The 27,720-nt window shown below is 43.0% G+C and overlaps 1 protein-coding gene across 3 annotated transcripts in view; it reads right to left on the reverse strand.

The window, feature by feature from the left end:
* Positions 1–456: 456 nt before the first annotated feature.
* Positions 457–27,720, reverse strand: part of palm3 (paralemmin 3) — a 34,870-nt gene continuing 7,606 nt past the window's right edge. The window contains exons 2-9 of one of the 3 annotated variants that reach the window (XM_030094753.1): positions 24,800–24,907; positions 12,101–12,153; positions 11,557–11,637; positions 7,344–7,471; positions 6,781–6,826; positions 4,656–4,686; positions 4,159–4,218; positions 457–3,300 (exon numbers count right to left, since the gene is read on the reverse strand). In XM_030094753.1, coding sequence (XP_029950613.1) covers positions 2,330–3,300; positions 4,159–4,218; positions 4,656–4,686; positions 6,781–6,826; positions 7,344–7,471; positions 11,557–11,637; positions 12,101–12,153; positions 24,800–24,809 — 1,380 coding nt within the window. In that variant the 5' untranslated portion in view covers positions 24,810–24,907 and the 3' untranslated portion in view covers positions 457–2,329. Of the gene's footprint in view, positions 3,301–4,158; positions 4,219–4,655; positions 4,690–6,780; positions 6,827–7,343; positions 7,472–11,556; positions 11,638–12,100; positions 12,154–24,799; positions 24,908–27,720 lie in introns of all 3 variants that reach the window. The other 2 variants (XM_030094752.1, XM_030094754.1) reach the window with 2 other exon arrangements.

Raw genomic sequence — 27,720 nt, forward strand, 5'->3', positions numbered from 1 at the left:
AGGGGTTGTTGGCCATCCAAATTCATGTCGCGAGGACGATACTGGCAGCTGTCATTCTCGCGGTTGACTTGAATGACCGTCGAGTTGTGGAAATAAACAGTTGTACTGTCTCTTGCTTTCACGGCATCAGCAGTTCTTTGATCTTTCATGCTGCCAGCTACAAAAGCCCATTTCCCCAAAATATTTTGAGGGTCAAACTGGTCCAAAGGTTGGACCAGCTTTTCACAGCCAAGAGAAGCAGAGTGACTCCCAGCTATTAAACACAGAACAGTAAAGAAAAGAGCAATCATGGTTCCGGAAGACGTTGTAGTCTGGAGAACTTCTGATGTCTGCAGCTTCTCTTTGAGTCTGTGTAGGAAAAGGAGACACCGGGCATTTATAGCTGCTTGACAATCTTTTAGTGTCGCAATCCTGGAAATGCCAGATAAAATCCATGAGTGTAAACACTTACATAATGTTTACCCTCAGGTTGAGATGAAAACATTTCAGTTCAGACATTTTAAATACTAAAACATTTTGTCCATAAAACACTGCATATGCTGATTGGAAAAAATCTAAAATGAATTTATATATTTTGTCAAGTCAGGAAATGTTATTAGTGTGTATTTTTTAATCTGTTTACTATGAATCACATATTTGAGGACAAAGGCTTTGCTTGACCATGAGGTGAGTTACACACAAACAAACAGCGTGGGCTCTTATCACGATGCACTCTGGGATCAAGGTAGCTGTAACTATTCCAAAGCCTGAGTACCAAAGAAATATTCTGTTTAGTTATCTACAATATCTGTAGAATTACAATAACCAGGTGGAGGTACAGCTCGCACTGTCACTACACACTGATTATTGGACTGTTATGTGAGGAATGAAATTCCATTATGAGAAGTCGATCTGAAAATCACTCTGAATGTCAAATTGACAGAGTTTTGTGTTTTAAGTGAACATATCTGATCAGTTTTTAATTGAAACATCTCACAGATCATTTAATTGTTCACAGACTCACAACGTCCTGATCAGGGCTTCCAGTGGAGTCTCTCCAGAAGTAGAAAGAACTTAAATGATTCCTCAGGTCAAAGCTTTTGGGGGCATTTCCAGATCAATTGACTAAAGACATCAAGCCGTCCTTGAAGTGTTCTCGTTGTCTGCAGCATCTTTTAAGAGAATGATGCGATATGATCCCCCCCACACATTTCTTGAAATCCATGGTGGAAGATCAGATGAAGCCCAGTGTTTATATTTCAGTTTAGAAATAAAGCAGCATGTCTGGTGATTTAAGAATGTAAAAATGACACTCTGAAACAATTGACATATCCGTGTTGAATATCTTGAACGGGGTAAAGTTGATGCTTTTACACAGCTGCACTGTTTGACGAACAGAAATTCTGGACGAACAGCAAGTATCTTGTGTCGGAAATGTCAGTTTAATCATTAAACCTTTTTATCAGTCAGTCATTTCAAAGCTCAGTTGTTCCAAATGTTTTCTGAGTACAACAGCACAGACATCCAAAACATGTTTCTGTGTCAGAAAATCTCCACTAAAGCACTACTGGTGAAGATAAGCACTCCATGAAATACTTCAAAATAATTTCTCTATTAAAACTGGCAGTGGCCCCAAAAATACTCCGAGGTGCACACTATTTATAAATTATATTTCTTTTTTTTAGACTTGATATCTTTAAAACCTGTAATGCAGAGTAAACTAAAATATTGTGGTCCTATAAGCTACTGGATTAAATATATTTCTAAAAAAAAAAAAAAAAGCCAATATCAATAAAAGAATTCAGCTTTAAAATGACTAGAATTAGACTGAAATACTCACTGCACCTCTCCATGTCTTTGCACTTGTCCAGTTACATCCCTTATAGATGCTATAAAACTTAGCAAATTGATTTTAACACATAGATACAACAATTTAAAATAATACAAGAAGTGATTTTTGTATCCAAAGCATTTTATGTAGATTGGCTGGCTCAACTGCTAAAAAAAAAAAGAAAAAAAAAGAAGAGAAAAATGTAAGGCGGCGAGCTTCCCAGGACACTTAAAAATGAAAAGTTCAGTTCAGGAGAACCCCTTCTCTCTTTATGTTGGATAAAGATGACTTCCTGTTGCCTTATCAAAGCTGCAGACTGGAGATGAGGAAATTTCAAGATGAATATGAGGAATGTTGGCCGAGGACAGTGGAGGAAAGGGAAGCGGCTTGTGCACATACTGATTTAAAAACGGGTGGATGTATAAAACAAAGGGCTGAGTGAAGGACTGTACTGAGGAGTGAACGGCGGGGATCCAGACTGAAGAGGCTGGGAGGAAGCGAGCGTGGAGCGAGGGGCATTTACATGACAGAGCAGCACTGGCAGCTTTTGCTTTTGGGCGCCTTGGCCTGGTCCGCCTGGCCCGGTGCTCTGGGTGGGCTCTGTGTCTCTGCGCTGGCCGGGCCCTGGACTCCTGCAGGCTCGGCTGCGGTTCTGGGGACGGCGCCTTCCAGCAGGAGGGGCTCCCGCTCCCCCGGCCCTTCCTCTGTCCTGTTGTTCTCCTGGGGGTCAGCCAGGGACACATCCTGGAACTGACCGGGCTGACAGGCGAGCTCCTCGGCTCCCTCTGGCGCCGCCGAGGCCTCCCCCTCCCCCGCCCCCTCCGCCTGCGGCGCAGCGCTGAGGGTGGAGGGCTGCTCCTCAGAGTAGACCGGCACCGGAGCCACCGCAGCGCCCTCTGGAGCACCGGCTGAGGACTGCAGCTGCACAGAGGCCGTGCTCCCCACCTGAATGTCCTCGTGTTCCACCGCTCCCTCTGCATCTGGGAGCAGCTTTACGCTGCCCTCCACGTCCCCATTTCCAGCCGCTGGTTGTTGTGCTCCTGTGACCAGTTCACCTTCCTCCTCCTGTTCTGAATCAGCGAAGGTTTCTGCTTTCACCAACTCCTCCACAGCCTCTTCTTCCTCTTTGCCTTCTCCTGCATTCAGTAAAGGTGTTTCATCCTGGTGGTCTTCCTGCGACGCATCATCCCCTTCATCTGTGATGATTACACATTCTGCTCTCATCACCAGAGTCCCTTCCTCCTCCTCCTCCTCATTGATGTTGTCACTTGGAGCCTGACCAGGCTCTGGCTCGTCTGCGCTTGACTGCTGGTCCAACTTCATGTCACCGGCAGCTGCAGTGATTCCGATCGGTCCATTTGTGGTTGACTGACTACTCTGCTCTGAAGCACTGTGATTCGTGTTTGGCTCCAGGTTTCCATTGATCGAGGCGACTATTGTCTCATCCAGCGCTGGCCTTGGATCTGCTTTCACTCTGCCTTCAGCTGATTCTGAGGAAAAATAAAGAAATGGTTACAAAAGCTGCTCGGAGAACAGTTGTTGCTATTTCTTCATTGACACTAAGTGAGCTTGCAATCAATGTCCTATAAGACCATTTACGCTGATTGTTACCTTTGATTGTGCTCCTTGCAGACACGCCGCCACCTGATTGTAATTAGAGGTTATTTTGCTACGAGCATGTCAGTGCTCACTCGATTAATGGACTATGTTGCTATTAAAATCATGTTCGACAGTCGAAGCATTTCTACACACAAACAGGGAAAAGTCGCTCACTTGTAATTCCTCGAGAAAATCCAAAAACATAAAAAACACTGCTTTTATTTAAAGAAACTATACACTAGTATAATCAGTCACGACCAGATAGAAGTTACACAAGACAGCAGTGACAATCAGGTAATCCGGACTGACTTACATGAATCATAGTTCATTTCTATCAATCTTGACTCTGACTTACAAAACAAAGCCTGTGTATGATCCTCGCTACGCATCTGGCACCCACTGCTCTCTTAAAGTGCAAGTTAAGCATTTATGGTGCATTAGCATGGATGTGGATGTCAAATGTGTGGATCACATGTGATCTCACTGTGAAGCAGCCTGTGGGACTCCATCCTCTATAACGCCAAATTTAATGCAGTGCATACATGAGCGCACATCTAAAGAATACTAAATGATGTTTGAGGGGTTGACGATGACGATAATGAAATAAGAATGAACAAAAGGAGGGCTGGAAAAAGAAAATCAAACATTTTCAGGCTACGGAAAGTGACAGAAGTAAACCTGGGTCCTTGAATGTTTCATGATGTGTTTGTGGGCGAACGAGGAGAATGTGAGTGAGTTTTCCGATTCACCTTCGTGATCACCTGATCCGTTCGAAGTCTGTCCGTTCTGCACGACACCTTGGATCATTTCTGAGGATAAAACGATCTGTGATTACTTTTATTAACACACAATGTACTTTTTTAAATGACACACTCGAGTTACACATAAAGACCACAAATATTTGACTAAGACCTTGCCTTCTTTAGATATTGTCCATCAACAGTTAATTTCATGCAAAGAGAAAGAAATGAGACGAGTTTAAGTGACGGCAAAACACCAGCCTCATCAATTACTAATGCATCATCAAAATTTAGTAAAGTCGGCATTAAACGTGCAGCTGTTGACTAAAAAGTGTTGGCAGTCAGAAAACTGCGCCTGTACATGTGAGGGTTGAAATCCATAGAAGAGAATTACATGCGAGTGTCTTAAAAGGGAGACAGATGGACGACAGCGAAGCTTCACTCTGTTACAGACATTTTTATAAAATTGTACAATTTTTCCTGGTATCATACAGTCCAGCACTCACCTTCTACGCCCTCCGCCACGTTTACCGCCTCCTGCTGAACACAAAAGGCAGAGCAGGTTATTAAACTGTGTGATTTAAACGAGGAAACTATTTATGGTGTGTTTCGTGAAACTCTAGTCGTTTGAAAAGAAACAGAGGAGACACAACAAATGAGATGCAAACGCTTGGAACATCACACAAGCTTTGAGGACACAGACGCCGTCTAGAAAAGAAAAAAAAAAAAACCCACAGCATTTAAAATATGTATTTCTTCACGCTTGAAACAAAGTTTCACCCCGACTTTGGAAAACAGCACCAACAGGGATAGACTACACGAATGTGTGTGTGCCTGTGTGTGCGTGAACGTATGTCTTCCAGACGGATGAAACACAGGCTGGGCGCGCTGCCTGGTCGAGGGGGGGGTGCTGAAAAAGACATTGTGACATTTGGCGTTGAGGATGGTGGCGAAAGAACACGGCATTCCGGGAAAAGCATGGGCTACAGAGTAAAGCTTGGTGGAGGTATCATCATGCTGTGGGGCTGTGTGGGCAGTGGGAATCCAGTCGCATGGATTCCACTCAGTATCAGCAAATTCTTCAAAGTAATGTTCAAGGATATGTGTTCAAAAAAAAACAATCCAATGATTTATAGATGAACATAACGGTAATCCAATAGTGTCCAAACTTTTTCATATGACTGTATCTACATGTTGAAGTCTCACAAACTTTGTGTTTGTGTTGCTGGAGCTGAGGCATTCCCTGATGCAGAGGGCCACTCATCTACATATACAGAAGAACAGAGAGAAGTGTTCTCACTCTCTCAGGGCTGAAAGAAAAGAGTGACTTAGTTTGCTTCTCTCAGTTTGTCTGGGGAGTTCTTGCAGTTTGTTCTCTCAACACATCATCTGGGTGGAGTGACTGAAATACTTTCTGAAGGGCATGTAAATGATCAAATTTGGCACAACACCTTTCAAAGTCACAAACTTAACTTATTGGCATTGTTATGTGCCATTTGTTCACTGTGAATTTTGTGGGAGGAATATAAAACTGACCAAAACAGAGAGATAAAGGGTACAATGATCAATCAAGAAGGTGAAGTGGGTGTGGTCAAAGTGCAAAGCAAACAGGACGGTTCATTCTACTAATTCCCTCATTAGTTCTAATCTTTTCTATTGAAGTATGGAGGGTCCTGGTGAGAACTAGCTATTCTTGGCGCCTTAAAAGAATGAACAAAGCAAGTACATTTTAAGTTTTTAGTATAATTTCATTCTAGAAACTGAGAACTTTATGGTGAGAGAATAATCTGGTCTTTGTTGTCTGGTTCACTGATGTTCAGCCCTCTCACTCTTAGTTGAATGGATGAATTGACAGTACCGTCCACTGAAGACTTCACTAAGTCCCTGCTTTCTTCAGATATACAAACAGAAACGTGCTGGGGAGCAATCATGTGTCCTATACAGTACGTCTGATTCAGATTCAGCAATGTCTTCACACTCACTGGCTCCTCAGACAGAAATTTGCCAACAAAAAGTTTGATTTTCCACATTTTATCTGTCACTCAGTCTTAGTCCACCCATTATATGAACGGATGTCTTGCTGGGTGGATGAAGAGCTTCAGTTTCACACAGAGATAACGCCGTAGATTTAATTCCTCATATGTCGGAGCCAGTGAGACGAATCAACCCTGAAAGCAGACGGATCCTCTATTTATGTCTTCAGCTGGTTTTAGCAAAAAACCCCAACAGGAAAGACTGAAATAAATATAAGAGAGAGAAATTCCTGGAGTACACAGCAACAGACGAATGTTTTGTTCTGTGATAAAGCCCTTTGGTGAGGTGAAGTAAACAAACAAACTTGCACTTGACTTGAGGTGAAACAATAATTCCGGCGTGGCTCGAGAGCTGCATTGTTTACATAACCGGGCCGCTTGCATTCACAAAGACCCCGCTTCTGAACGAGAGGTGCTTACATCAAAGGTACATTACGAGGGGAGATGCATTATGCATGGCCCAAAGCCACAGACAGAGGTTGTGGGAAATTCTCTGCGTAATGGGGGATGATGGAGCACGCTTGTTCAACACATAATCTGACCCCCGAACGGCGAAGGGAGTGCGTGTGGCTGAGTGTGGATGTTTCGTTCGGCCCACCTCCGTCAGTTCCTCCAGCTTCTCCTTCCCCTCTGCCGGCTGCAACCTGAGACGGAAAGACAAAACGGTTAAAATCCACACCGACAACTCTCTGACTGGAAAAAAAAAATCTGAAGGGATTCTTACAGCTTTTAATTCAATTCAGTTTTATTGATACTGCAGGAAGAAACCGTTGAATAAACTCGACTTACAAGTGGCGACTTTCTGCTGTTATAAGGATAATAAAGCACAGGACAGAGAGCAATAAGCAAAAAGCAGAGGGAACTCCAAACCCTGGTTCAGGTTGGGGGTGAAACAAGCCAAAAGCAACAAACTAGGTCCTCTTATTCTTCTAAAACTATGAGCAGCGCAGTTTCAGTTACACTTTTCTCCTAAATCACCTTCCAGTGCTGCAGCCTGGATTACTTTCTCCTCCTCAACAGCAGCAAAAATTACAGGATGAACAAAAATAAAGAAGAACGTGCTGAAACGATCCGTAAGTGCCCTCGCAAAACCAAAATGTTACGGTTTCACCACAAAAACAGCCGAACACACACGGACGGAATATCACAGGGTGGATTTACTTGTCGGCGTCTTTTTTCATGTCGCGGTCATGTGTGTCCCACGAAGGCGAGCGAGGGGCCTGGGCATCCAGGGAGGTCGGGGACAGCGCTGCTCCTTCCATTAACCACTGGTCTCTCAAAGACTTCCTCTGGAAAGAGAAACAGAAACGATCGGCGCTGCGTTACGTAAGATAAAACAAGAAATATGCGACTGCGGCCTTGAAAATAAAACTCTCGTTCATCACAGTTTCAAGGTTTAAATTCCCAACCGATAAGACAGGAGCTATCTGAAACAAATTAGACTACTTTAAATGGCACTGGAAATAAATCAGAGATAGGAGTGTCTATTGTTCTTCTTTCCTGTGTGATTTGACTGTTTAATTATATAACCCGGCCATTAAATGAATCATCAGAATGGTTCACTTATTTCTCCATTGAATAAATCAAACTCGTATAAAACCCCATTTGTTCATCTGGCTTAATAATACCGGTGTGCTGTGTATGCTACACAGCTCTAATAGAAGTGGCTTTGAAAGCAGACCGGTAAGTAGAGAAAAGAATACAGGACGCCTCAGCAGCGTTTCACTCCCGTTGATATTTAAAAGGCAAAAGAAGAAGCAGCCACGGACCAATTTACCGGGGAACTGTGCAGCAACTCCTTTTCCAGAAAATTGCAGTAGTTCCTTATTTTCACATCTTTTATGCTCGTCACTGATGTCTCTTTGTTAACCCACTGCTGTTGATTCATTTTTAAACTGTGAAGCAGGAGATTGTGATTGTCATGCTTTTGAAATCCACCAGCAAAAAAACAAAAAAACAAAAAAAAAACACAGTGACTGACAGTCAAATGATAGAAATTACTTTTACAATGTTGATGAAACTGGAAAATGTGCTGCCAAATTCACAAAATGAACTCAATATGTTTGAGTAGTGCAACTTTGGTTCAACTAGGATCAATAATGTTAACAGTTATGGCTTATCACAAACAAATAAATAAATGTATGCTGATACATACTGAAGATGGACAGACACATAGCTTTGATGAATCAAATACCATCAGGTTCGGGTCCAAAATGACCAAAATGAGAAACACAGATGACCTGAGTGTCCAAAATTAATTAATCACAAAAATACGAATATAAAACAATATTCCAGGGATGAAGATGAAGTTATAATGATTCCAAAGTGTCTGAATGATCAAGCCTGTCAGAGATAAGCAGAAGGAGGTGATTTCAAAACAGCAAATGTTAACTTTACAAGTGACAAACTCAGAAGGGGAAAGTGAAGTAAAAGGTGTTGTTTGAGTGAGGCGAGGGTGAGAGACACGGCGAGAGGTGGAAAAAGGAAACACCTGCGAGTCCGTGCCGCTGCTCTTTCTTTCAGAGTGAAAACCAGCATGAATTTAAAGTGCCCTTTTTATGTTTGTCGCGTTCTTACATCAGTCGTCTCCAGCGAATAAACTGAACCCGGTGAACCAAAGTTGCCCGGGGCTACTAACCAATCCTTTCAGAGAGAAGCCCAAACTGACCACTTTCATGTTTCACAAAAAAAGAGCGCGCGATTCTGCAGCTGTTTGTCCAGTTCACTGTGACAAAGAAGCCCAACGCAACACACGGTTAAATGAAACACTTTAAATCAGGGGTGTCAAGACCTTTTCAGCTCAGGGGCAACATGCATTTTGAACTAGGCTGGGCCAGAAAGCAAACACAGCTTCATAACTTTTCAGTAAAATGTCCAAAACCCAAATCCTCCGTGCGCATTTGTGTTTTCCCTTTAAATTTTACTGCATTCGTAAAATACAAGAAATCATTTAACTTTGGGATTCCAGTCCAAGGCTTGATATTTTACCCTTCAGAGCGTTTCTCTTCGGGGCAATATAGCCAAAAGCAAGGTGTTCCTCAGGAAGCTTAAGTTTCGCAGCCTTCAGCAAGCTTCTTTTCACAAACTTACCCTCGCAGTACAACTTTGATGCCAATGCTACTTTACAAACGATAAAGTTTAAGTGCTGCATCACTGAGCAGGTTTATATGGCCATAAAATTCTAATGACTGGGAGCAATCTGATGCAATGATTAAAACTCTTCCTTTCAGATATTGAAACTTGTCTGACTGAACATGCTGATTCAGCCTGTTTTTTGATGGAATCAAAAGTAAATGATGTTGTATTCATCAAGAGAAATCTGAGGAAATACCAAATTCTGGCAGTGACATCGCTGCAAATCGTTTTTTAGTACAATACGATGCTGGAACTTTATTGCCTTTCCTTTTAAAAGACTTTTTTTTTTCCAAAGGTCTGACTGACTGCGTAGTGTGCACCGTAAGCACTCATGGAGTGAATCATCCTGACACCGTCACCTTTTTAAACATCCTGAAGAAAACCAGCGCGGTGTTGTAAGGATGCTGGATTGGTACTATTAGTGAAATGGGTAGTCAATGCCATGTCAGAGCGTTTCTGCTAGAGTGAACCAATAACAATCTCAAAATCACATATTTCGACAGTCAAGGTTTTGTTTATCAAAGGAACCACTTCTACCAACTTCTAGTGTGAAAAAGCATCAGTCTGAAGGCTCATGCCGTTTATAATCGTGACACTGCAGAGAATGAAACCGTTCTCAAACGCTGACTTGTGCAGATGATTGCTGACAGAGCAGGTGAAGATAGTTAGTGATCATCTGCTGATTGATAGATATGCGAGTGACAGATGAAGGGTAGATTTAAATCTCTGACGCTACCTTGGTGCAAGAGGGATTATTTTTCTTTGAAAAACCTTTATTGATGCAACTTTGATGAACAGATAAGGGGTTTTTTTTGAGCTGTGATAAATGCCAGGAGAGGAAACGTCTCCTGCTTATTATTGGACATGATGACAGTGGGAAGACACATTTTCAAGCGGCGACAGACTGGAGTACCAATCCTTCAAATCGCAGCATGTCACTTTGTCATTCATCTCTACGGAGGACGAGTCCAGCCCTGCTCGACTCACACCCGTACCGTATAATACGGCAGCTGAGTTTCCTCTGTGTCAGGACTAACAGTAAGCAGCAGCAGGCTGACTCAGCTGCAGCAAGACATGCAACACCCAGCTGGTTTCTTGGCTGAAGAGTTTATATCCGCTCGTGTCTGTGATAGTAAAGCGCCTTGAGCCAAACAGTGAATACAAGTTTAAGTACATAAGGTTCAATCAGAATAATCAAAAAGGTCATTTTAAGTGTTTGAATGCATAAAAATCCAGAGCAAGATGCTCAGAGGAGCTGAACCGAGTCCCACTGTGCAAAACAGGTGAGGTCTGCAAACTGTGGTTTCAGCTCATGGCCCCATGGTTCCAAAAAATTTTTTGCAAACGTTACCCAGTAGCAACCTACTCAGCTATAAGCGTCACAATACCATCTCTGTGTGTTCTGCTCCTGCTCAGAACAAGCCAGGCTCTGTTCCCCCTCCCTGGGACATGAGCGGCTCTCTGGGTTCTGGATACAGGCCTCTGTAAACTTCCCCGCAGGTCAGGAGCTGGGTAGAATCCACTGCTCCGTCCTGTCACATCCTCACATCTCCGCCGGGGTTCGACTCAATGTCAAAGCTAATGAATGTACTAGAATCTGTGATGAAAAAAAAAAAAAACCCTCCTGTGAGGGCAGCAAGTATCAAAATAATCATTAAGGATGAATATTTCAGGCCTGCTTCATTTTGCATCTACAAAATGCCATTTGCTCTTATTGCGCCGTGCACAGAGTCATGCGTCAATGCTAAACATCCTCCTGCATCTACCGCAGAAGCAAACACATGCATACCTCTTCATGCACAAAAAGACTTGGGCTAATTTCACAAAATTTAAGGAATGTGCCCCAGGGCAGCACAACACGGCAGAGAAGGAAGTGGGAACGCCAGTATGGAAATGAATGGAAAACAATAGAGCTGCTCTGTGACTTGCACAGAATGTAAACACTCACACAAACTCATTTCAGCAAAGGAAGGCTTGCTCCTAACCTTGTGAGATCCTGGCAGAACCAGGAAACCTGGAAGGCTGGCCCAGCCATGCATGTGTGAGAGAATATGTGTGAAAAAGGAAATAAATCTGGATAAAATCTGCTTGCTAACAAGCTGAAATGAGTCTATGGAGGATTTCAGCAGAGGGAAATCAAGGTTGTGTGTGTGTGTGTGTGTTCGCGTGTGTGTGTGTGTGTGTGTGTGCGCGCCTGTCAGCGAATGAGGTTAGATCATACAGAATATGTGTGTCAGACCTTGAGCTGCTGTAGTCTGAGCTTCTCATCCTCCATCTCTCTTCTGGCTTTGTCCTCCTCTTCCTGCAGCCGACGCTTCTCCTGGGAGGAGAAGAAGAGAGGAGATGAAGAGACGTAAGCAAAGACGGAGTGAAGTTGAATGTTTGAGAATTACAGTAGGGGAACACGGGTTTCACTTATTTAAGTTAAGATGAAGAAAACATTGTTTTGAAATTATAAATCATCACAAAAAAAAAATGGAGAGAACACTGAAGAAAGACTGCAGAGCCTGAGACGTCACTTTCAATGGGTAAGATGAGAACGACAGAGCATGAGGACGCTGTCACTAAAGGCATTAAGTATACTCTATTTCCCATGATGCTTTAAGCAGCTGTCCCCATGGCAAATTGGTGTTGCTTTCGTGACACAAGGGACACCCTGGCTTGGCACACTGCACGCTCAATAAATTATTCAAGTGTTACAGGCAGCTTAGCCCGGTCTCTTTACCCGTGTGTGTGTGTGTGTGTGTGTGTGTGTGTGTGTGTGTGTGTGTGTGTGTACTCACGGCAATAGCTTCAAGTCGCTGCTTGTATTTCTCAGCCTCATCCATCGTGTCACCTGTGGCACAAGACCAGATCGAAGGAGGGAGATCAGCAGGTTGAACTAATAGGAGACCAGTTCAGTGGATCCGCTGATTCTTACAGTTTACTGTGTGCAAAGCTTTGAAAGAATGAAGCTGGATTGTTGTTTTTATGCCTCAATTTTCTTTTATTTATTCACTTCCCCCATTTGTCTTTTCAAGCTCAAACGCTCTGCGCGTTTTGAAGAACGTACAAAAAAAAAAAAAGGAAGAATCAAACAGCATTTTTGCATGAGTCCCAGAACCCTTCTAGTCCCACCGCTGCTGTAAAGAGGCGTCAGACGACTGCCAGTGAGAGGAGTTGCAGAATCTCTGCCGCCGCCATTTGTAAAGCATGTAATTTGCAAAGTATAAGCCAGTGTTAACATTCATCCACAGCACCACCATGACCGACAATTCTCATTAAAAATGTCTGCCCGACACCCCTATTAAGCGTTTTGTTTTTGTCTGGATACAGCCTCGGGGATTTCCAGGAAAATAAGCAGGGGCAATATTTGTTTTCCCCTGCAGCCGACACTAAGTGGGACAATATTTGATCTCCCTACAACTCAGAGGTATTTGAGAGAGCTTGGAGTAGAAGACATGCGTAAGAACTGGCTCAAGGCACCTCAGCTCCAACATCACGGGCCATAACTCCACTTCACTTTCAGAGGGAAACCTTCCATCTCAGAATAAATAAGTCACCTTCGCAGGAGAAACACGGCAGCTATTTTTGGTTCACGTGTTATTCTGTGCTCAAAGCAACTAACTCGATTAAAGGGAAGTTCACAGTTAAAACGTGAGGTCTCCACACAATGACAGCAGCAGTTTTGAGTGGAGGGAGTTCGGTCCCACATCAAAAAACAAGAAGCAACAGAGACCTCTGACTAATGCGGGGCGCCATTTCTACAGCAAACGCCATGCTGTCACAACTACTGCTACTAATCACCATCACAGAGCTTTGAAGCACAAAATATGTGCCTAGTATTGCACACTGAATACATGCGCGCACACACACACGCAGACATATATACGCATGCAATGACACTGGATGCATACCCTATAAACCATTATACACAAGGTAATTTCTAAAGACACCCCCGAAAAAAAAAAAATTCAATTTAAAATGGTGTCGCTACCTTTTAAACCCAAAATACGACCACACAGTGACATTTTAGATTCAGCAAAAAAGAAATTATCTGCCAGGAAAGGCTTTGACACATCAACCCTTGGCCACAAAACCCATTTCTACTAAAAAAAAAAAGCTACTACATCGTAACACCCACACTTGACAAATGAGGTCTCTCATTTCTCCCCAGAAGGCGAGCGAGTTGAGTTATGCTGCTGTGGCTCCTCCTCTCTGGTAGAGCGCTCTTCCCTCAGGGGGACGTTTCTTATCGTAGTGAGAAACTTCATCTTAGCAACACCTCAAAGGTTCTCACTGGTGCCCTGCGGGTGTTGGTGGGTGGCGGGGTGACGGAGGAACGGTCCTATATAAAACCATATGAAAATGTGGGGGCACTCTGTGTGGAGGAGAAAACAGACGGGGACAAAAAAAAAACAAAAAAGGTGAGCGAAAAAGATTTGATGGGGGAACGACCTCCAGCAAGCCTTTCATCACACTGCACCTGCTTAAAAAAAGACTGAAGGTGAGAGGGGAAGATCCGCACGAAGATCAATGAAAATATATCCAAATACATATGTAGAGAGAGATTGTGCAAGACAAGCGGCGGCACACCCTGCAAGAACAGAGGTGGAAAGAAGACAGAATCCTACTATGGCGGAGTTTTGAATGACTGGAGGTGCTGCGACAGCTTACTGTATGAGCCTCCATAGGGAGCGAGGGCTTGTGTCTCATCAGGGCTCCAGGAGAGAGCGCCGAGAATAGCAGTCGGAGATAAACAAGCAAACACAAACAGAGGCTTTGATGAGGAGGTATTGAGGAGCTCCCCGTAGACACACACTGACTTCGATAATTAGACTTGATACGGGGGGAGAAGAGAAGGGAGGGCTGACAAAGTCAAAAAGTTAAGAGATGGAGAAAGTCAAGATGATGGGGGAGACAAAAAAAAAATAAGAGTGGAGGAAGAGACATGAGGAAAGGGGAATTAGGAGAGGCGAAATGGAGAGGCTCATTTGGGATTCAGATTCAGAAATGCCCACAGAATGGGAATGATATGCAGCAGAGGAAATGAGAGCAGACAGGAAAATAAAGAGATTTGAGAGAGAGAGAGCATATGAATCACAGATGGAATTAATGTTTCCATAGAAGAACCTGACTGTTATCAGGCGGCACTGGTCAATCTGCCTCCAGCAACACTTAACACGACATCCTTGCTATGAAGCAACAGTTCTAATCACACTACACCGTCCCCTCTTAAAGTTTAATTTCAGTGATTCGACAGGGATAGAGAAATCTCCTTATGAATCATTTACTACTAGGTTTTCTGAAAGGTAGTATTTATACCTTTTTCTTGTCCACTGATTTTGAATTGCAAAGAACAAAATGTGTTGCGCAAAGCAAAAAACAAGCAACACACGAAAAACAAAATGAATATATGAAACAAGCCAATCTTAAGAAAATCACAACACAAACTAAACAAATTAATTCTATCTTCCTCTAAAGACTCCAAAAGGTGCAGAATTTCAACATCTTGATGTTAACTGAGACAGATACTCATTTTCTCCACTTTCTATCCAAACCCACAAAGGATCTGAAGAGATCGAAAGAAACAATGAAACCTTTCTCTCAATTTCCAGCTCCTTTTGTGTTTATTGAAGACATAAAATGTTACTATTGCCATCATTTTCTTCTTGTTTCCAGTCCACTCAGGTTTTGGGAAGCTTGGCTGTCAAGAAAGGTTAGTTTTGCTAAAAAATTACTTGGTTTACACAACATTACGCCCACTCCTTCAAGGAACTCAATACCCATTTAAAAAAGGCTCCTCCAAATTGCTATTTATTGGGGGAAAAAAGGGAAGCAACAGAATAAAAGATCCCCGGTTTCAGACTGATCAGACTTGTAGTTGAAGTCATGCATATAGAACAGAAAGAAAAAACTACAATGACGGAAAACCAGCACAGCATTAGTGCAGAATCCATCAATTATTCAAGACTGTTTAAATAATCCTTTTCATTAGGCAGCGTCCACATTATAAAACCAATTTTAAGTTTCATTAATGTGAAAAATCTTGAATTTAACCATGAATCTTTACACCTCAGCTGTGAAATTTCACACACCACCCACAGTCATTTTGTGGTCTGAACGCACGACGGTGCACAAATGTGTAAAAAAAAAAAAAAAAAAAAACTCCTGTAATCCTTTCTTGTTTCTGTTAATGCACACTATATCCATTACATTTCAGCCGCAGACAGCAGTCGTGAAAAATTAAAGGGCACATCGGTGGCTTGGATTAGGCTACAGACGACCGTTCACCTGTGCATGCCAGCTCAGTTCTGCTGATTTAACCAGGTTCCCTCCTCAAGGCAAAAAAAGCAAAAAAAAAAAAAAACATCCAGCGCTTGCCAGCCGAACATGTGAAGATCTGTCTGGAGTCAGTGGCATGACCCCCCCACAAAAACACCACACCAAGTCTTTCCCATGTCACATACTCCAGTGTGTTTCTCACCGTCCCCAGATCCTATTTGTGCAAGTCACACATTGGACTGGAGGTCCAAAGGTCAAAGACAAAAGTGAAGCCTGGAGACAGCAAGCCATATGGTCCAGATGGAACCGGACAGTACTGCTTCTTCTTCTTCTTCTTTTTTTTTTTTAAGCACTGCAGTGATTAAATATTAATTTTATTACCCAGCAGACTTTTTGCAGTGCTGAAACTTTGACCTGTCACACTCAGAAAAGCACAAGTGTTTTCCACCATTAATAACAATGACTGTCAAAGCGTCCCCGTAACACAGTAACACACCACCAAAACACTGAAACGAAAGGCTGTCACACTTTTTTTTTCTGGAATCAAATTGGACTTTTTGCACCACAAATAAAGACCAACCAACAATCACATTGTGTGCAACACAAGTCAGATCACAATCACGTAGAAGTGAGTGAAGTGAGCTTGTAACGAGTTTGAATCTCTGGAAATTAAAGAGATCTGGGTGTCGGAAGTGAAGGTCCTCACTTGTACCTGTAACCATCACTTATTGTCACCCCTGTTGGGACTCCAGCAGGTTTCCTAAACCCAGAATTCTCCCCTGGCGATGCAGAGTGGAACAACACTTCTTTGAATACAGAAAGAAAACCTCAGCTCACAGCTAAGTGCAGCAGATAAACAAAGAACGCTTTAAGCTCTTAATCCTAATTTGGGTGCAGCTGGGATCCTTTCTGTGTGGAGTTTGAATGTTATCCCTGTGGGAGTAAGAGTCAATAAACATGTCCTTGAATTTAATTGGTGACACTACATTTCAAGTCGGTGTGAATGGGAGTGTTGACCTGTGCCAGGTGCTTCCTGCCGTCAACCAAAGTCAGAACCTGTTCAGCCCTGCAACCCTAACGTGAGTAAAGCTCCATAGACGGATCAATTCATGAGGTTTTCTTCTCAGATCTCAGTACCAGTACCTTGTAGCAGTAATACCAGCTATTGTTTAATTCTATTTAATCTATACTTTTGTCATCACCATTGAAACATGTCAGTATCCAAAAGGGTGGACCTACAAAACAAAACAAAACGAGCAAAATGTTTATGCACTTAGAAACTGTCCATTACTGAGAGAAAGACGCTGTTTTCAATTTTACAATTTATAGCTTCAATAAGATTTATACATTAAACTTGTATTAAGAATTCTAACATATCAGCCAAATGACAACTTGATATATTGTCATTACTCCATCACCATTTTTCCACTAATCTCTTGAATCCCTTTGCTAAGTTTACCACAGTTAGTTCACAACTCTATAACACAAAAAAGGAAATATCCGATGACAAATCACTGCATACATGCTGGAAAAGAGATTCAATTAATCCAGTTTAGCTGCCAATAGCACTGAACGGATCCCTGTGGCACACTGGGATTGACGGTCCAAGACGTCCAGCTGCCTCTCAGTCATTCAGTCTCACTGCAAACTGTCAGCAGGGCTTTCTTTACCAACATTCCTCATGCCCTGGTGCAAAAGAATGTAGTGTATATTTGCCTTCAGTGTATGTGTGTGTGTGTGTGTGTGTGTGTGTGTTTATATAACAATGTATATTTACCTAGAGGGGTGTCATGAAGTCTATATGCAGAGTGCTAGTGTAGTGACATTAGCTCTGTGGGAACAGATGGAGGAACAGTGGGGTGTCTGGAACGAAAACTATAAGATTCATTTAGTATCGTGGCTCAGACTGAGGCCGTCTCCGACACACGGGCAGTGCACAGTCCACTGTAAGAATAGAAAATAGCAAACTTCAATAGTGTTACTATTCCAACACAGTAAAACACTGGTGTGTTTTTTTTTTTTTTTTCCATTTTAAAATCAAAAGTCCAGCAGAAATTCGACACACCGTAGTGTGGTGTTCAGCTAAATTCCAATCAGAGATGCGTGGGGGAAAGAAAAGCCTTCATTAGTCTGAGAAAAACACCTCGAACACAAAAGCAGCATTTCATTTTCCTGGGGTTTAAAACGAAGGTTTCCAAAAAAGACTGTGGGAGACGCAATCAGCACAATCAGAGTTCGCTGACAGGCAGCACTTACACGCCTCCCGTTGATCTCCATTTGCTTGCTTACACATGATAAAGTCAGAGATTAGCAGTCCATGTAAAGATTACAAACTTTCATAGGGAGTTTTCAGTATGCGGGATGCCCGGTCTGACCAAGTCCTTCAGTAAAACGCAGGAATCAGAGTGTGTTTGACAAGCCTGGCTATATTGGGGTCATTGACTGTGTCTTCACGGAGGATGCACAGCGCCTGCAGTGGAGCAGAAAACCTGAACTGTCGGTCACGAGTCTCAAACAGGACTGTGACACAGGGCAGCCCTCAGTGCACGCATTTCCTGACTGGGGTGAATGATTGACAAAAAAAAAAAAAACAAAAAAAAAAACCCTCATGTAAAGACTTGACTTAAACTGACCGATAATCATCAGTCCTGATTTCACTGACAACTCCTGACTAATCACAAGAATCACAATGAACTGTCACTGTTTATATCTTACAGGAAGTCCTCGCAAAATTTAGGTCGCGTTTCACTTGCAGTTTGCGTGCATGTGCAACAGATGCAAGAATGAAGTGTAACCACTGTGAGAGAGGTTGAGAACTCTGAGCAGTGTAATTACAAAAGTCTCTCCCACGTCCAGCACTAATTCTGTCATTAGACTTCAAGCAAAGTGAAACTCATGAAATAAATCCAGAGGCTACTGGATGAAGAGCAGGCAATAATTCAGTAGGGTTTTAGACATCTGTGACAATTACCAAAAAGACCTGTTGTGGTGAGATCCTGTGAGTGTGCAAATCATTTATTTAGAAATTTTGGAAACTGCAAATTATGTTTTCAGGTTGTTGGTACCCAGTGAGATTGGGGCTTTCACTGAATGAAATAGTTGATGAAATGATGGAAATGTAGCACTGGTTTGGCCTAAACAGGCTGTGTATGTCAGGAAGGCAATGGGAATAATGAAAGGGCATCGGTCTTCCACTGGTCACTAAACACGCAGCAGACGCTGAGCTGATAAAAAAAAAGCTTCAGGTATATTGGAGGAGGTGTCGGGTGCAGGGAGTCATTAAACGGCCACCCAGTGACATTTTGTTTTTGTGTTGCGATGCAGTTCCACTGCTGTGAGACCGCTGGCCACCCTGCTTCTCTTTGAAGTTCCTGCTCTATTTCTCCGAGAAATGAGTGGGGAGGAAGGAAGGAAAGAAGGAAGGAAGGAAAGAAGGGGGGGGGGGGTGTGAAAGTAGAGAGATTATTGTACATAACACAATCTAATGTTTGAGTGGGAAGCAGGCAGAATTACATTATGCCCTTCATTACATACCATAAACACACGTAAGATGTTGAGTGTTTTATTTCACGATGCCAGTATCTGTTTCTGCTCAACATGACTGCACTGTTGTTTTAATTGGCTAGAGGAAAGAGTCCTCAAGTGCAGCATTCAAATGGCAGAATTGAAAACAGTCAATAAATGAAGCTATTTAGAAGGACACTAAATGCTTTAAAAGTTTTATCTCAATAACACCACGATTTCTGACCAGGAGAGTCATAAGAAGTAGAAAGAACACAACCCAAGGCTGGTTCGAACTAACCTGACACGCCAGATGGACAGTTTCATATGTCCGCCACGGAAATATTTCACAAGTCCATCTGGGTAGCCGCTCTTCCGATTTGATTTCAGAGGCGGGACCTTCAAAACAATCAGTAGCTGGCGATTGGATGACCGTTCGAACCAAAGAAGAAGACGATTGGACGACCGTTCTGATTGACACGCGACACACTCACCACAGACCAATCCGCATCAAGCCACGGTGTGACGGAGCTTATGCGCGCTGCTGCTGAGAAGCAGGAGACATCGTTTCCTGACAAAAAGGCTTGAAGTCATGTTCTGTGCGCCTCTTTCAAAGAAGAAACTGAGTCGCTTTCTTATAAAACTGCAGATATTGCCGTGTCCACGGAGATCGCTCCGCATGCCGCCATTGTTTTCGAACTTTTTCGAGCTTCCCGCTGTCGTCACGTCTTTCGTCACGTCCGCTCCTCCCGCAGCTCCCGCCTCTTTCCCCTGATTGGGCCGGTGAAATTTTATCAGAGTGAAATCATTGGTCTATGGAGTGCTACAAGATGTTATCTGCAGGATTTAGGAACTGAATCAGGCAGGCCCATCTGCTATGCAAGGTTAGGTTCATCCTTCCAACCACAAACATCATCCGTCAGACAATCCGCCACAGACCATGCAATCGTATCGTATCCGCCCTGATCTCTGAACCTGCACACCCCCTGCTGTGGTCACAGGCTTTTGTTCAGGAAGAGCTTGAATTAAACAGCTGGCAAAAGGGACTGTACGCCAAATTCTTCGATAGCGCTTCAATCGAAGGCAATCAAAGAGGCAATCTGTCTTTTGCTTGAGGGATAGACGGAGTGAATTGTTGTAAAGTGCTTTTTCATCAGCTATTGATTTTCAGTTGCTTTACAGAGCCTGCGGCAGAAATTGCATTATTGGAGATGGATTTCCTGCGAATCGAGATGGAAATAAATCTGACACACACACACACAGTCGGCGGGTGTGTTTGTGTGTACTATAAATGTGTGTATGCTGCACTTGTGTGTTTGGTTGAACTGTACACGAGTGGGTGGTATGGGTGGAATTTGTGTAGCTTGGACGGTGCTGCTGCAGCAACACACGGCCAAGTTCCTGTGATTGACAGGCCGGTTCAAGGGAATGAAAACACTGCATTCCACTGCTGTGTGTGTGTGTGCGTGTGTGTGTTCGTCTGTGTGTGTGTGTTCATGTCACCAAAGTCACACAGCTAACAGTGCAGGAGACGTTGCAGCATGCTGGGGATTATCAGAATCAACAACATACATCACAAGCTTACTCCGAGCCATTTATCACCCTCTGCACTTCACGGGCCAGAAGCTTCGACCGATGCCGAAAATCTGAAGTAATATCGAGTCTTCAGTAATCTGTACACAGAGGAAGTAATCGACCTCCCAATTCAGTATCTGTCGGCGCACTACTTTGGCCGATACGTACGGTAAACTCGCACAAATGATCACAAGAGGCAGATACGCCTGAAAGTATCAAAGGCATCTTGCAAGGGAATATCTGAAGACGTCTTCCGACGCATCCCGGTGTTCAGCGGTTAAAAGCAAGATCAATGCACTGACAACCTGACTAAACAGCGTTGAGAGAGGAGGCGAGTGATGAAACAAAGGAGCAAATCCGCTCTGAATCTGAACTCCTAACTTATGTGGGTATATAAGATTAAAGAGAGGTCGATAATGTTGTACCGGGCACGGCACTCCGTTACGAACAAGGTGATTTTTAAAAGCTCCAACAGGAAGATTAAATCTAAATGTTATACCCTCTCGGGACGGGGTTTTCTCACACAGTAGTGTCTCTGTTCAGCCGGAGGTGGGCTGGTCTTAGCCTTCGCCCACAGTATCGCTTCATACTTCTACACACACCAACAGACCTCCATCTGAAGGCTGACTGAGCTTCTTTGGGAATAAATAGGCTGCAAGACGTCAGTTTGGTCACTTTTGGCACAATGTGGTGGAAATGCATTTACTATTAGCTTTGATGTTGAAAGTGCACAAAGCATACATCTCAACCTCTACAAATACATTCGTGCATGTGAGCTGATGCAGCTTCAATGTTCGGTGACTGACTTCTAAGTTAACTGACTGTAATCTCATTACATCAAATAAATGTGCTCTAACGCTGTCTAAATGTTTCATGCTTGCCGAGAAGAAAAGGTTAAAAACCGACTACGTGCCCCATGTGTACATATTGACGTTTTATCAACACCTGTCAGCGTGCCGTCACGAGCTGAGCAAATACAAGTACATGTATGCACAAGTTTTCTCTACAGTTAGGTAGGAGCAAATGTGTGCAAATATTGGGATTAGCGTCAGTTGATGAGAAGGAATCAAATGTCTTGGCATTTTGAACAGTTATTACATCGTTTTTCATTTCATATCAAACATGGTTTTTATAAGAAATAGAGGGTTAAAGCTATTATCATATTAATCATCACACACAGTTTAGCAAAAAAAATAAATGGTTTTTTGGGAAATCAAACTGCCTGTTATATTATCAGTTCGGCATTCGAATTGAGTTTGTTTGAGGAAATATTTTCAATGTTTTCTTAAAAATGAGTCAAAGTGAGCAGATCATATCCAAGATGAAGCTGATAAAGGTTAAACAACAAGTATTTTTTATAGCAAAGGAGAATAAAAGCCACATAAAGTGCAGAGGAAGAAGCAGCCAGACGAACACCTGAAGCCTTTATAGTCCATTTATGCAACAATACGTAACCTCATGATTGGGTAGGTGAACATATACAGTACTGCTTTGTGCCTTTGTGTTTCATACAATACTAAATTGTAACATGCATGTAGCAAGCGTAAACATGCAGTGGTGTGGACGGACGCACAGCTGAGTCATCGGTCATTTTTTATTGACGGTCATGTGGCATTTGTGCGACACGGATCAATGAACAGAAGTGAAGCCGACTGATGACTGTCATCTCACAAACACCTCGACGTGTGCAGTAATTACTGAGAATATTCTGCATCAAGACTGCAAAAGGCAAAAACTGAAAACAAAATATAGCTTCTTTGTAGGATATTTCCTTAATGACAACTTCTTTTTTGCAGCAATGCCACCTGGTGCAAAATAAATTATGTTTTCCATTTGAAGCCCTTCATTTCTCATTTAATGTTGCTTCCGAAAATGCAAGAAGAAATAAGAAACAAGTCTGCACATGAATAGGCTCTCCAGATCTGCTGAAGCATCTAAAATCCCGCCTGCCACAGTGTTTCTCTTCACACCGACTTTGGCAAAAGTGTATTGCTACTCAAGAGACATGATTTTTGCAGCCTTCAGCATGTAACTTTTTTCTTTCAATCTACCCTAACAATCGAGCTCTGATGCTAATAACAGGTAGCTTCTGCATCTCAAACGTACAGATGGTTGAAGTCTAAATGCTGCATGTCGCTTTATATGCCGCTTGACTCTGGCCTCGGAGTGGCTCCCAATACGGACAAGCCTCTGATCGCGATCCATGTCGAAACCACCATCTGCCTCGCACACTTAACACATGAAACATGGAAGGATTTGAAGAAAATCGGTTCCGCAACCATTAAGCGGAGCGACAGATCGAACGCGACAGCATGGAGAAGCCTTTGTAAAAAGCTTGTCATCCAGTCATCAAATCTGCGGAGGGGCTGCAGAGATTAACACGGTCATCTGGAACATACATATGCATGGCGAAGCTGGAGAATGGCGCACTGTGCCGTCTGCGTGAGTCATCTTGGCCAACCGACTGCGATTAACACGCAGGATCATCGGCTTAATCCGACTGTGAGGAAGTCAGATTGTTGCTGTTGGGGTTAACGGCATATTTAAATCTTGGTTCGGTTTTAGAGGTGTCAGTGTGTGTAAATAAATGAGGAGATCTTACGTGTACTGATGGAATTCCAGATGTATTTTAAACACTCATCTTACACAGATCAAAGATACATTATTTCACTATGCGTCAATTTTCAAGCTGAATATGTGATATGTCGGGTGGGATTTATTAAAAACTTGTTACAATGTTTTCTCATTATATTTTCTATTTTTTTATCCTACTTTTTTTTATAAAGAAATTCCTAAAAAGTACATATAACCCCACTTTGTTACATTTTTTTTTTCAGCAGTGGTGGAAAGATAATGACAGAAAACATTCAAATGACATAACTACACTGCAAATCCACGAGGATAAGCAGGTGTGACACTTGCAGGCTCAGTAGTGAGACTGACAACATGTTATCAAGTCAAACCTTTAATTAGCAGAATGTTTTCACTTTATATGGATCAAACAGCTGTTAACAACAACGTATAATGATGCACAGAAAGCCTTTTTCTGCAGAGGATTCTTCCTGGTGAAGTTTTTTTTTTTTCCTCCTTCACTCTTACCTATGGTTTTACATCTGGAAAAGTGTTTCTCTATAAAAGTGCATTGAGATGATTACATTATTAGTCCTGTACAAATAAGATCCAATTGAAGGACGTGAGAGGGTGAGTTTAGTTTTGTCTGCTGGTGAAGTCGCTCCAAAGTGAGAGGAGGACAGATTGCATCGCCCTCGACAATAACAATATTTCTGCAGAAGTGAGGGGATGTGGACTAGAAAGCCTCCCTGGCTGTGCAACGCGACACACAAGTCAAACTGCCTTTTTACTGTGTCTGACAGAGCCGTCCACACCGCCACAGCTCTCGGTGCAACAGCTTGAAATTATGTGGAAAATGGCTGCACAGCACCAAACACGCCAACATGAAAACGCCGGCTAATTGCCGGTTTACCGCCCAGCTTTTTGTTTGTACGTGGACTCGGTCATGACCTTGTGTGATTTCACAAAAGGAGACAATGTGTTATCAGCCGTCGGCCCGACGCTGCGGGGCCGGTAATCACTGTGCTTTCAGTGTTTTTGGTATTCACAAATTCCCCTCTATCTACAGCTTTATCTTCTGAAACGCGGTGCACAGACAGGTGAGACACGTATTAGTACTTGTGATAAGGAGGGAAAACACTGCCTTTTAACCCTCGGGTGGAATTCAGAGTGTGTGGCTCTGCAGAGGAGTGAAGATTACAGACGAGTGGATGATCCACGTCAAACACAGACTGCGGGCAAAGTTTTTCTGAGCCATTAACTGTGTCATTATGGCAATTACACTTTCCCAGTATATTTACCTTTAGTAATCGATGCTGGCAAAAAATATATAGTGTATGCGGGCACCTGCAATTTTAAGATGTTTCTGGTCTCAGAAAATGGAATGCGAGGGAAGAAAGAAGCAAAAAAATCGAAAAGATGAAGAGGTAACAAAAAAAACCCTGCGAGGAACAAGAGAGAGAACAAGAAGCAGAGGAAGCAATGTGATGAGGGGGAGATCGATGAGAGTCTGAGACACCTGTTCTGACAAGTCCTGACAAGACAGGAGAGGCGGCGACAAACATTTTTACCTGCACACATCCAGTTCACGCCGACACTCCAGCGATCTGTCAGCTCCCTGTGGGCAGAAACAGTACCTCCAACTACTGTGCTACAGCCGCCGGTAGGAAGCTCGACATCTGCGGGACATTTAGGGATTTCGAGGTCACGACGACTGACAATATTCCGACACCGTCGGTGTAGAGCGTAACAATGTCAACCATGAATATCCTGAAGAGTTTGAAGAGTGGCAACTAAAAAAACTGGTCAAATCAACCAACTTAAGACTGTGCACTGGAGTTATTAGAATCAGGGACATCACAATTTTATAAGCCTTTTAATATCCATTTTTTACATACTTGCTGTGGACCGTCTCCCCAACAAAGGTTACAACAACAATTATCCAAGTCACTTTCTTTAGATGTACAAATCAAAAACCTTGAACAATTAAAGCCTTGTCAAAGGAAAGTAAATAAAATGAACTGTAAAATGAACAAGGTTTCATCAAGGATTCAATAGACTCAAATCATCCTTTCCAGGATGTCAGAAGTGATTGTGGACCACAGTTTAACTCCTGAGGCCTACTGCACTGGCACAATACCAACAAAATGACGGCAGCGTGACCTTTTCTAACCTCGGAGTGGCCCTGCCTCCTCTCCTCGCTGACATAAACTGCCAGCGCTGATCTGCGCTGAAATCTCTGGCTGCAGGTTATCCGTTTGTGCTGCTCTGCAGTTTAATCACTCTTCACCACGGGCATCGGGAGAGCAGGCTGTGACAGGCGGCCGTCCCGTAAACCTAACAGAACGCACCACACAAAGGCTGCGGCCCGAATCTGCACTGAACATAAGTTCGTTTAAAAGGTGTCATTTGGGAGAGGTGTTAAAGCCGAGTGGATTAAGACTTCATTTATTCAGAAGTTAGTTCACCAGAGAGCTGCAGTACACAAAAACCACAGAGGAACTCAGTCATGTTGCTCTTCATCAAAGCTCTTCTCTTCTGACAGGTTTATTTTCATCTGATGAGTTCTGTGACACTCCGAGGACAAACGTCCAGTCCGTATGTCTTCTCTATGCATTTTATGCAGGAGTGTGCAAAACATGTATCGGCTTGCTTCACTGATCCGTGTGTGTGTGTGTGTGTGTGTGTGTGTGTGTGTGTGTGTGTGTGTGTGTGTGTGTGTGTGTAAGAGAGAGATAGAGACAGAGAGAAACAGGTTTGGAGGAATGCAGGACTGGTGTAATCCGGTCTCGGTTCATTTTCGCTATTGTAATGAAGTCAAAAGCCTGTTGGCCCGTGTGCCTTTTGGGCCTCACAGCTCAGTCACGATTCCACACACACACACACACACTCTACACATTCTCACACAACACAGTTTAGCCAAATTCATATTTAAACAACACTGGTACACCACAGTGAAAGGCCGTAAAAATAATCCGTTGCTATGGAGAAGCCGCCCTGCAGAGATATACTTTACACCTACATTTGATGCTTTGACAAAACAGATTTTAAAGCTGTCCGACTACCAGCTCTCCCGCCCCGAAAATGCCAAACTTAAGTACCTGTTTATGTTTGTCACGCAAATGTCTAGTCGCACAATGAAATAGTTAACTTTGAACAAACAAAGTGAATTCAAGCCATTCATTAACAACACATGAGAAAGTGCGCTGGTCTGCAAACCGACAGCCGGCGGCGTTTTCCAAAGGTTAGTTTTTGAGCAGGACAGAGGAGAAATGTATTTAAAAGAAGAAAAAAAGATAACTGCACTGATGTTTATGGTGTATTTGACATTAAGGATTGTAATCAACATTGTATTTTTCAAAGAATTATCTGACATCTGAGCTCTATGGAGGGATTTCTGATGTTCTCCCACTAAAAAGCATCGACTAACTTCTCTGTATCGATTGCCAAACACAGATCGGGCTAATTTGACAGCTGGGGCTGGCATTTCTCAGGATTTCTTGTGACATTTCGAATCTGTCCACATTAAATGGTTGTCAAAACGAAGCTGGTAACATAATCATCCCATTTTAAAATCCAAACTAAAATCTTGGTGATCGAGTCGGCCCTTTGAGAACATTGAACAGAGCAAGGCATCACTGGCTTTGAACCCAAGGCTGGCTCCCAGAAACATCTGAATCATTTTTCCTTCACAAACTACAAGAACCACTGGTTACTCACTGCTGTTGTTTTCACTAAAACACAGCCAAAATGATCGCTCCCTGAACCATCCAACGGTTTATAGAGAAGATTCACTGACGTGACTAATCTGAGGCACTTCAGTTCGTTTTCTTTCAACGCTGAGAAGAAAAGCCGACTGCTGGTTTATCAGTGATAACCCTAAACTGTGCAGATTTCTCCCCCCCATCACACGGGTCGAACACCGAGACGCACAGCCACACACTCTCATTCACATGCGAGGACAATTCAGAGTCCCAGTTAGCCTCAAATGCCTACTTTTGGAATGTGGAAGGAATCAGCAGCAGAAATGTTGTAACTGGGCTGATTTGGGGGAGTCAAATAAGCAGCCTCTGTTTGTGAGCTGCTCTCTCTGAGAACTGTCATTTAAGTAACGTTTAAATGTCGCAATGCTCCAGATGACTGGGGCCCGCTGTGTTCGGTGAATTACGAAAAGTAGCGATGTTTGTGCAACATTCTTGAAATCCTCTCTCCAGAATTATTTTTCACGTGCTTTCAGCCACATCTGCTTGAAAAAAACAATTTGTTCTGAGTTAAAGGTGTTTTTTTCTTTCTTCCCATAACCAAAGACAGCAGGATGCCAACAACAAGTCTATCAATAGCACTTCACCCTTCACTACTGCCTCGATCAGGGTTACTAAACCCACACAGGAGCCGTTTTCTCTCCCATCCCAATAAATACATCTCTGAGAAGACATACTGCCATGACCCGGGCGGCTCTCAGACAAGGAGACACAGAATGACTAACGGTGGA

The sequence above is a fragment of the Salarias fasciatus genome, chromosome 6, assembly GCF_902148845.1.
Source record: "Salarias fasciatus chromosome 6, fSalaFa1.1, whole genome shotgun sequence".
In the NCBI taxonomy this organism is placed as follows: Eukaryota; Metazoa; Chordata; class Actinopteri; order Blenniiformes; family Blenniidae; genus Salarias; species Salarias fasciatus.